This window comes from Drosophila subobscura, chromosome A (genome assembly GCF_008121235.1).
Source record: "Drosophila subobscura isolate 14011-0131.10 chromosome A, UCBerk_Dsub_1.0, whole genome shotgun sequence".
In the NCBI taxonomy this organism is placed as follows: Eukaryota; Metazoa; Arthropoda; class Insecta; order Diptera; family Drosophilidae; genus Drosophila; species Drosophila subobscura.
In genome coordinates this window covers 13,647,266-13,658,920 of record NC_048530.1, presented here as the reverse complement: position 1 = coordinate 13,658,920, position 11,655 = coordinate 13,647,266, and the positions used below count along the sequence as shown (strand labels likewise).

General features: G+C 43.2%; 1 protein-coding gene across 1 annotated transcript; it reads left to right on the top strand.

The window, feature by feature from the left end:
* The first annotated feature begins 1,688 nt into the window (after positions 1-1,688).
* On the top strand, positions 1,689-5,727 carry LOC117895660 (mucin-3A-like). The gene is made up of 2 exons (XM_034803481.1): positions 1,689-5,524; positions 5,574-5,727. Exons 1-2 carry the CDS (start codon positions 1,689-1,691, stop codon positions 5,725-5,727), a joined length of 3,990 nt encoding a protein of 1,329 aa, XP_034659372.1.
* The last annotated feature ends 5,928 nt before the right edge of the window (positions 5,728-11,655 follow it).

Sequence of the window (11,655 nt, the reverse complement as noted above, 5' to 3'; positions counted from 1 at the left end):
ATAACTCCAAATCCATAAGCATAGAACGTACAACTGAGAGTAAAAATGAAGAGCCCAACTCCACATCACAGTACTCCAGTATTTCATCATCTTTACCATCGTTAACTTCAGCGAAGTCCTTCGAAAGTCCAGTAGGGACATCGATAAATCAAACAGAACCATTGCCAGAATACCCCGAAAAATATATTCCTAGCAATCCAACTCGATCCGAACCTCCAATGGATTCAAATGAAAAACATGACCAGACATCTTCCACCCCAGTGTCAATGATAGCCCCAGCCAATCTCCCGCCTAGTACTTCTTCAGATACCCCATCAATGCCCGAAACTGTACCGAAGTCCACGGAAAGTTCAGTTGGGTCATTGACTAATCAAACAGAAATGTTATCAGAAACTCCGGGGCAGAATACTACCAGTACACCCACACAATCCGAACATCCAATGGAGACCGAGGAATATGATCAGACATCCACTTCCATCCCAGTGTCAACGATAGCCCAAAACAATATACTGCCCAGTACTTCATCAGAGACACCATCGGTAGCAGAAACTCCAGCAAGGACTGCAGGAAGTCCAAATCTGACATCCACTGCTCAAACAGAACGACCGACTATTTCTTCGGAACCACCAGGAAAAGACACTTTCGCTTCACTTGAGAAATCTTCGATAAATGAGCCTTCAACAATTTATTCATTGGTGTCCACATACGGATTTTCTTCAGCCACTGGCACGATGTCTGAACCTTTCGGGGAATCCACAGAAATACCAGATCTTGATTCGGTTTTCGAGACCCAATCTGCGATGCAGTCAATGGAATCTCCTGCTAGCAATCCGACGGATACACCATCGATAAATGAGCCTTCGACACACAGATATCCATCAGACACAAGTACGATGTCTGAACCATTCGGGGAATACACAGAAAGGCCAGATCTTGCTTCGGTTTTCGAGACACAATCTACGATACAGTCAACGGAATCTTCGATAAATGAGCAGTCAACAATTTATTCATTGGTGTCCACAGACGGATATCCTTCAGACACAGGCATGATGTCTGAACCATTCGGGGAATACACAGAAAGGCCAGATCTTGCTTCGGTTTTCGAGACACTATCTACGATACATTCAACGGAATCTTCGATAAATGAGCAGTCAACAATTTATTCATTGGTGTCCACAGACGGATATCCTTCAGACACAGGCATGATGTCTGAACCTTTCGGGGAATCCACAGAAATACCAGATCTTGCTTCGGTTTTCGAGACACTATCTGCGATGCAGTCAATGGAATCTCCTGCTAGCAATCCGACGGATACACCATCGATAAATGAGCCGGAATCCACAGACGGATATTCTTCAGACACAGGCATGATGTCTGAACCTTTCGGGGAATCCACAGAAATACCAGATCTTGATTCGGTTTTCGAGACACAATCTGCGAAACAGTCAACGGAATATTCGATAAATGAGCAGTCAACAATTTATTCATTGGTGTCCACAGACGGATATTCTTCAGACACAGGCATGATGTCTGAACCTTTCGGGGAATCCACAGAAATACCAGATCTTGCTTCGGTTTTCGAGACACAATCTGCGATACAGTCAACGGAATCTACTGCTAGCAACCCGACGTATAAGCCACCGATAAATGAGCCTTCAAAACACAGATATCCATCAGACACAAGTACGATGTCTGAACCTTTTGGGGAATCCACAGAAATACCAGATCTTGATTCGGTTTTCGAGACACAATCTACGATACAGTCAACGGAATCTTCGATAAATGAGCCTTCTACGATATATTCATCGGAATCCACATACGGATCTCCTTTGGACACAGACACGATGTCTGAATCTTTTGGGGAATCGACAAAATATAGAGATCATGAGTCCATATTGACTGCACAACCAACGGGGCAATTGACTGAATCAACTGCTTTGGATAGATCCTCAAGACATGAAAGTTTGTCGACCAATTTATTGAAAGCACACTCCACAGGAAGAGGGCCTGCAACGTTCCAATTCAACTATTCACCCATTATTTCTGAACCCTTAAAGTCGGAAATTCAGCCCACTGAAAAACTTGATCAAAAAACCACTTCCACAATACCGACTTTGCTAACCCAAACCAAACCCCCAGCTAGTACTTTTTCAGATGCACAATCAATAACCAAAACTTTAGCAAAGTCCACAGAACGTACAGTGGATGCATCAAAAAAACAAGCAGAAGGAACGAATCCATTATCAAAACTCACGGGAAAAAGTACTGCTGGTACTCCCACAATATCAAAACCCCAAGAGAAAGAAAGTGAAGCACATGATCTAACGTCTATTTTCACATCGCAGACAATCCCATCAAAAACGCTTACCAGTGCTCCTTCACGTTCACCATCGAAAGGGGAAACTTCAACGAAATTTACAGAACTTTCAGTTCTGAAATCTACCAAGAAAATCGAAGGATCGACACAGGAACTTACGGGAAAAGGCACTGCTGGTACACCAACAAAATTAAAACACCTAGAGAAAGAAAGTGAATCACATGATCTAATATCCATTTCCACAATGAAAGCCCCATCAAAACCCCATACCAGTATTCCTTCAGGCTCAACACCGTCAAGCAAAACTTCAGTCAAAACCACAGAAAGTCCAGTTCTGAAATCCACTTGGAGCAGAAAATCGACGATTTCATTATCGAAATCCCCTGGAAAAGCTTCTATGGGAACACCCAAAAATTCCGAGCCTAAATTTGAGTCGTCAGAAATTCGACCGCTTACATTCGATTCGCTGACACAACTAGCCATACACTCCACGATATCCGGGCTTACCTCTGATACGCCATCAATGGCTGAAACTTCAGCGAAGTCCATCGAAAGTCCAGTTCGACAATCCACTTTGGATACAGAAACAACGGTTTCAAGGTCGGAAACGTCCGGTATATCTACCGCAGACGCAGATGAAATATCTGAGCGTTTCGAGAAGTCCAAAGAATATCCAGATCGTGCCTTCGGTTTAGAAACACAGGCCACGGTACAGTTAACGGGGGACTTGGAAAGGAATCCTACGGATACATTGTCGATGTTTGATGCTTCGACGATTAATTCATTGGACCACTCACGTATTTCTCCAGCCGGCACAGGCATATTATCTGAACCTTTTGGAGAATCAACAGACAGTCCAGGTCGTGATTCCGTTTTCGAGACACCGCCTACGATACAGCTAGCGGTATACCCGGCCAGCAATCATTCCGAAACATCCTCATTATATAAGCCTTCAACGATTTATTCTTTGGAATACTCAGGTATATATCCCACAGTCGCAAGTTCTGAAGGTTTTCAGGAAACCAAAGAAAGTCCAGATCGAGCGTCCGTTTTTAAGACAGAGCCTACGATACAGTTAACGGTACATCCTACTAGCAAATCTTCGGATAAAATGCCGATGTATGAGCCGGAATATTCATTGGACTACTCAGGTATATCTCGCGCAGACGCAGACGCAATATCTGAACCTTTCGGGGAATCAACAGACAGTCCATATCGGGCTTCTGCCAAGCCCGCGATAAAGTTAACGGTATATCCGGGAAGCAATCCATCGGCTACACCATCGATATACAGGCCTTCGACGGAATATTCATTGGACTACTCAGATATATCTCCCGCAGACGCAGACGCAACATCTGAACCTTTTGAGGAATTCACAGAGAGTCCAGATCGTGCCTTCGTTTTAGAAACACAGGCCACGGTACAGTTAACGGGGTACGCGGAAAGCAATCCTTCGGATACACTGTCGATATTTGATGCTTCACCGATTAATTCATTGGACCACTCAGGTTTGTCTTCCGCAGACGCAGACGCAGTTTCTAAACCTTTCTGGGAATCAACCGAAAGCCCAGATCTTGCATCCGTTTTTAAGATACAGTCCACGATAAAGTTAACGGTATATCCATCGATATATAAGCCTTCGACGGAATATTCACTGGACTACTCAGGTATACCTCCCGCAGACGCAGACGCTATATCTGAACCTAGGAAGGAGGAATCCAAAGAAAGTCCAGATCGAGCTTCCGCCTTAGAGACACCGCCAACGATAGAGTTAACGGGTTACCCGGAAAGAAAGCCTTCGGATACACCATCGAACTATAAACCTTCGACGATTTATTCATTGGACTACTCAGATATATCTCCCACAGTCGCAATATCTGAAGGTTTTATGGAAACCAAAGAAAGCCCAGATCGTGCTTCCATTTCTAAGACAGAGCCTACGATGCAATTGACGGTACATCCTACTACCAACTCTTCGGATACAGTGTCGATCTATGAGCCTTCGATGGAATACTTATTGGACTACACAGGCATATCTCCCGCAGACCCAGGCGCAATATCTGAACCGTTTGAGGAATTCACAGAGAGTCCAGATCGTGCTTCCGTTTTAGAGACACAGCCTACAATAAAGATAACGGGGTACCCGGAAATAAATCCTCCGTTTACTCCATCGGTATATAAGCCTTCGACGGAAACTTCATTGGACTACTCAGGTGTATCTCCCGCAGACTTAGACGCTGACGCACTAGCTAAACCTTTCGAACCATTCACAAATAGTTCAGATCGGGACTTCGTTTTAGATACACAGCCCACGATACATCCCACTAGCAACTCTTCGGATAAACTGTCGATGGATGAGCCTTCAATGATTAATTCATTGGACTACTCTCCCGCAGACGCAGACTCGATATCTGAAATATTATTGGATTCAGCAGAAAGTCCAAATCGTGAACCAATGGTGCAGTCGAAAAAATACACTGATATCGTTGAAATTACAAACAGGCTATTTGTCATCGATGACTTGTTAATAGCGGACACCACAAAAAGCGGATTTCTCACGACCCGTTCAAACATTTATCTCAGCACTTCCGAAGAAAAACGTACGAAACCAGTTTCTTCATTCACTACGATCGCACATCCAAAGGATGGGGAATCTGGACAACCAGCTTCAGAGGATGGAGAGCCTGGACCACCACCAGAAGATGCAAAATCTGGAGAACCATCACCGGGGTCTGAAAAAACTGGGGGACAACCACCAGGGTTATTCACTTCAATCAAACCACTAGAGGATGGACAATCTGGAGAATCACTACCAGAAGATGGACAATCTGGTGGACCTGGTGGAGCAACACCAGAGGATGGACAGTCTGGAGGACAACCACCAGGGTTATTCACTTCGATCAAACCACCAGAGGATGGCCAATCTGGAGAATCACAACCAGAAGATGGACAATCTGGAGAACCACTACCAGAAGATGGACAATCTGGTGGACGTGGTGGAGCAACACCAGAGGATGGACAGCTTTGGGGACAACCACCAGGGTTATACACCTCGATCAAACCATCGCAGGATGGACAATCTGGAGAATCACAACCAGAAGATGGACAATCTGGAGAATCACAACCAGAAGATGGACAATCTGGTGAACCACTACCAGAAGATGGACAATCTGGTGGACCTGGTGGAGCAACACCAGAGGATGGACAGTCTGGAGGACAACCACCAGGGTTATACACTTCGATCAAACCATCGCAGGATGGACAATCTGGAGAATCACAACCAGAAGATGGACAATCTGGAGAATCACAACCAGAAGATGGACAATCTGGTGGACGTGGTGGAGCAACACCAGCGGATGGACAGCCTTGGGGACAACCACCAGGGTTATTCACTTCGATCAAACCACTAGAGGATGGACAACCTGGAGAACCACTACCAGAAGATGGACAATCTGGTGGACGTGGTGGAGCAACACCAGAGGATGGACAGCTTTGGGGACAACCACCAGGGTTATACACCTCGATCAAACCATCGCAGGATGGACAATCTGGAGAATCACAACCAGAAGATGGACAATCTGGAGAATCACAACCAGAAGATGGACAATCTGGTGGACGTGGTGGAGCAACACCAGCGGATGGACAGCCTTGGGGACAACCACCAGGGTTATACACCTCGATCAAACCATCGCAGGATGGACAATCTGGAGAATCACAACCAGAAGATGGACAATCTGGAGAATCACAACCAGAAGATGGACAATCTGGTGAACCACTACCAGAAGATGGACAATCTGGTGGACCTGGTGGAGCAACACCAGAGGATGGACAGCCTTGGGGACAACCACCAGGGTTATACACCTCGATCAAACCATCGCAGGATGGACAATCTGGAGAATCACAACCAGAAGATGGACAATCTGGAGAATCACAACCAGAAGATGGACAACCTGGAGAACCACTACCAGAAGATGGACAATCTTGTGGACCTGGTGGAGCAACACCAGAGGATGGACAGCCTTGGGGACAACCACAAGGGTTATTCACTTCGATCAAACCACCAGAGGCTGGCCAATCTATAGATCCACTACCAGAAGATGGACAATCTGGAGAACCACTACCAGAAGATGGACAATCTGGAGAACCACTAGCAGAAGATGGACAATCTGGTGGACCTGGTGGAGCAACACCAGAGGATGGACAGCCTTGGGGACAACCACCAGGGTTATTCACTTCGATCAAACCACCAGAGGCTGGCCAATCTGGAGGTCCACCACCAGGGTCTGGCCAATCTGCAGGACCACCACCAGGGAGTGGCCAGCCTGGAAGACAGCCACCATTAACTAAGATCGATTTGCCAGAGGATTTACAATCTGGAGAACAACCACCAGAGGAGGGACAGTCTGGAGAACCACTTCCAGAAAAAGGACAATCTGCTGGACCCGGTGGAGCACCCCCAGAGTATGGACAGTCTGGAGGACCACCACAGGGGTTATTCTCTTCGCTCAAACCACCAGGGGATGGACAATCTGGAGGTATACCACCAGGGTCTGGCCAATCTGCAGGGCCACCACCAGAGAGTGGCCAGCCTGGAAGACAGCCAACATTAACTAAGATCGATCTACCAGAGGATGGACCATCTGGTTTACCTGGTGGAGCAGCACCAGAGGATGGACAGCCTGGAGCATCACCACCAGATGGTGGACAATCTGGAGGGCAACCACCAGAAAATGGACAATCTGGTGGACAATTCACCACGATCGAACCACCAGTGGCTAGCCAAACAGGGGAGTCACCCCCAGTCTCAGTCGATGCCACAGAAACAGGAATCTTTGTTTCTGATTTAATGAATTTACTCAGTACTTCTGAAGGAAAACATTCGAAGCCGGGTTCTTTAGAGATATCATTAACTACGATAGGATCACCAGAGGATGGACAACCTGGACAACCTGGGGCTTCCCCATCAATCGCAGTTGATCCTACGGAAAGAGGAATCCGTACGTCCGATGTATTTCAGTTACTCACTACTTCTGAAGAAAGAGGTACGACAAGGGAGTCATCTTTAGAGTCATCATTCACTACCAGCGAACCACCAGAGGATGGGAAACCTGGAGGACACTCACCAGGGGGCGGCCCACCAGGAGGATCACCACTGGAGACAACAACCGCCGAAATTTCGACGCAAATGCAAAGCACAATCAAACCATACCTCAATTATGGAGCAACAAATAGATATAAAATTAGACCACCACTCAGGATTTGTTATGATGTCAAATATAGACATAGTAAGTGGCTAAATAATCTCTTTGTAAATACCATATTTATGGAATCATTTCTTTTCAGAGCGTACGTACATAAACAGCATTCGACTCGATTTTTGCTTGAATGATTATATAATTTCAGCGCAATGTCAAAAAAAAAACAGAAGGTTCATGGTGCCCAAACGTTGCAGTATCTTGTAAAAGTGTACGTTGTAGTAGTATCTATTCTGAACCGATTCGTAATTTGTATTTATTGCTAATTGTTGTTTAAATTAAAAGACAGCATATGTTTTGTTTAACAATTGATAGAATTAAGTGTATTAGGTATCCCATCGCTTCCAACTGACACGGCTAGACATTGATTCTTGACACGTGCAAGCGAATTCGATATAAGAGACTTCATGAGAAGTACAAAAAAGAGTGAAAAAGTGCTTTATGCAACCAAAAATGCTGCAATCGGGACGCTCAAGCGACTGCTGCAAGGGAGAATGCCCAAGAAAAGGCAAAAATACTTTGCTGATTGATTTTCGATTCGAGTCTCACCGTTTAGGGATATTTTTAGACTGTTTTTAATTTCAAAAAACCTGCCCACACTGGTCTCAATTTAGATACATGTGTCTGTGTGTGCTACTTAATTTTAACATCCGTTTTAAGAAGAGCCAATAAACTGACTTGCAATCACTCTGCTGGCTTCCATCTCTTTGGAAACCTAACGATAGTACTTGGAAAGACGACTTTATTTGAGGCCACAGGCGACCATTGCTACTCCCGAATAGTTTGCACGATGCACTTGGCCACTGCAGAGTTCTTTAAAATGGAAACAGGTGGATGGACTGGCACGTGGTTCCTGAAAGTGACAAACGATGTTCAACTTTCAATTATGCACTCAAACGGAACATGATATAATATTATAGCATGATATAATTTTATAAATATTTCTTTGGTTTCTTTGCGCCATAATGGTATCTAGTTTAGTGGGTATCATATATCGGTGAACATTCCAATAAACCAAATATGGTATAAAAAATAGCTTACATTTAATTGCACCACACAATGCACATACTCTCTAAAAAGCATCTGACAGCAACTATATTTAAATAAATAGCATTACTAATAATAATGCAATCAATTAAACACTCTCTCGGTGAACTGATAAAGGTGCTTTTCCACTGAGGTACACTGTGCAACATGTATTAAAATATACATAATATTCAATTGAAACTAAATGAGAAAGCGATTCGCGGCCTTATATACCATATTGTGTTGTGTTGAAAATCAACAGTGGTGCCAAAATAATTGATATTCTATCAACGTATTTTTATTTTGATAGTAAGAAACTGTCGTTTTACCACTTTGCCTGTTGTCCAGCATTTTTTTGTGGGTCTATTTGTCAGTTGGCGACCCGTTTGGCAGGATGACCACGAAATAAATAGCTGTGATAAGGGGGTTTAGAGCCAATAAATTTGTTGGCACTTTGTTCCGTGTAAAAAAAGTGCAACTGTCATAATAATAGCAAAAATCACTGCAGCGACCGGAACCCCTCTAAAGAAATACCCAATAATGGTGTTGTTGCCAAGATTTTAGACTACGAAAAAAGGCTTGGGAAAATAAATAGTGAGAGAAGTGCCAGCAGCCATGAAAGGCAATTAAGGCCGTTGATCCAGATCAAGAATTACCATAAACTGATACTGGGGAAAAAGCTTTCCAGCTCAGCTCTCTCTCGCTCTCTCTCTCTCTCTCTCTACATCAATCTGTTACATACACCTACATGAATACAATATACCCTTGAACTCTACGCCGAGTGCCGCGTAAAAAAAACATCTGCAAAGCCGCCTCCCCACTTTGATTATGCACATACATATGAATGTACATACATACATATCTGTTGATATGTATACATATGTTTGCTTAAATTAGTTCAGTATGGAAAAGTGGTATATCCAAAATACATACAGGTATGTACGATACATACATATGTACATATGTATGTATGTGCGAGTACTCATAGTAGACCCGGCACAAAAATAGCGCTCTTGGCGTGCTTTGAGCCACTGACCGCACAGGGTAAGCCGGCACCAGACTGCCGACTGCCGATGCAGTGTATGTAATAAGATATGTGTCTGCAAACAGCACCAACAACTAGCGTTGCCCATATATGTAAAATGAAACACGGTTCAGAGATGTGACGTAATATAGCGTAAAAAACGAGCCTGCACTCGCCAATACAATCACCCATACAATCGATGTATGTATGTACATATGTACATATTTTTGTATGGATATCCCCGTACATCCGCGGATGCTGTGCTTTTTGTTTTGTGTTTGTTTGCCGCTTGCCTCTCTCACTCTCCCACCCACCTATTGGGACACGCGCATGCGCACGCGACCGTGACTGATTGTTGAATATCACAGCAAACTGCTGAAGAGTACATGATTAAGCAGCTAGTCACTGGTCATTGTGTCGCCTAGAAAGGTGTAAGAACTTTTCCAGAACTAGTTGGCAAATTTCCTGCCATTTAGCCAAGCAATCAAACTTTGGCCAGCCCAGCAATTACGACATTGCTTTAAGGTGTTTCACACTTTTAATTATTTAGTTTGGCTAATGAAAGATCTACAATATGTGAAAGCTGTGATCTCAAAGGGATAAAAATAGGTTGTAGGAACATTAGCAACTTGTCAGATGACGATATGATTAAAATCAGATGTTTTGCCAACCAGAAAAGAACGAATTTTTAAACTCTAGATAAGCAGCAATAGGACACCCTTTACTATTTTACATTACTTCTTTTTGCTGCAGAACGTTTTAGTGATCTTAAGAATGATATATTTTTGTTGTCTAAAATAATCAAGACAAACTCTTCTGGACGACTGTCGATGTTTCGTGTGATTTTTCATGACTATATATTTATTTTTATTTATACAAACGCTCTTAGCTTTCCCTTCTTCCTTGTTTAGATTTTACACATACAAGAACTAATTGTTAACCATTTCTGTGAAAAAATAAATAGTTGTGGCCATGACAAATTTTTGGACATGAGTACTTTAATGGACAAAGCACTTTGGTGTACTTTTAAGGTCCATTGTTAACTTTGAGAACTCAAGTATGTATGTACGTATACATATGTATGTACATATGTACATACATTTGTGTGTACGGTTGTGTGCATGGCTTATTCATTCTTATTAAAAGCAAACCATAACCTGTCCTAACTACGAAAGTATGCACATACATACATATGTATGTACGTATGCATGAATGTTCATGTGATGTGAAGCAGCGCTTACCTTCGCGCTTGGAGATGCATACATACATATGTATGTATGTACATACGTAGCACCATATAAATACCATTGGATTTACCAAAAACTAAACACAGTGGTATAATTATTTCGTGTGCATATGTATGTATATGTACAAAAAAAGAAAAAAAAACTTGCAAATTTAGCTCGCAAACGCTAATCTTCTCTGAAAAACAGAAAAATAACCAAAAAACCTTGCACGGTGTTGGACGCTACCGCTATCTCTTGGTTGAATGTCAGCACACATACTGTTAAACACTTAACATACATATATGTATTTATGCATAATGGTTGGCTATGTATGGACCCCAAGCATACATCTTCATCTGCAAGGTATATTCGATGGAAGGTAGGTCCATCCCGACCACGAATAGTCTTTTTTTTGAGCCATCTACATGTATGTAGGTGTCGCACTCATCAAAGCCTGTAAACCGTTTTCCTGAACCGTCTTACCTTCTGCTCCATATACCTTGATTAGTCGATTGCATAGGAAAACACGTCTTAAATGTGTATGTACAAATGTATGTGGTGTCTCTTCACCCCCACACACACACATATACATACATTCGTACGTAATACTAATTAGTTTTGTTACAGCACCGTTGCGTGTTATGTTTTGCATTTCATTTTGTTTTGAAAGCTCCTAAAGCTGTGCTTTCGGGGAGAGACACTCATATACATACATATGTATGTGCCAGTGTTTGTGTATGTACGGGCAAGGCGGCAAAGCGAATGTACGAATGTCCATATGTAAGCCAAGACTGAGCGATTGTGTGT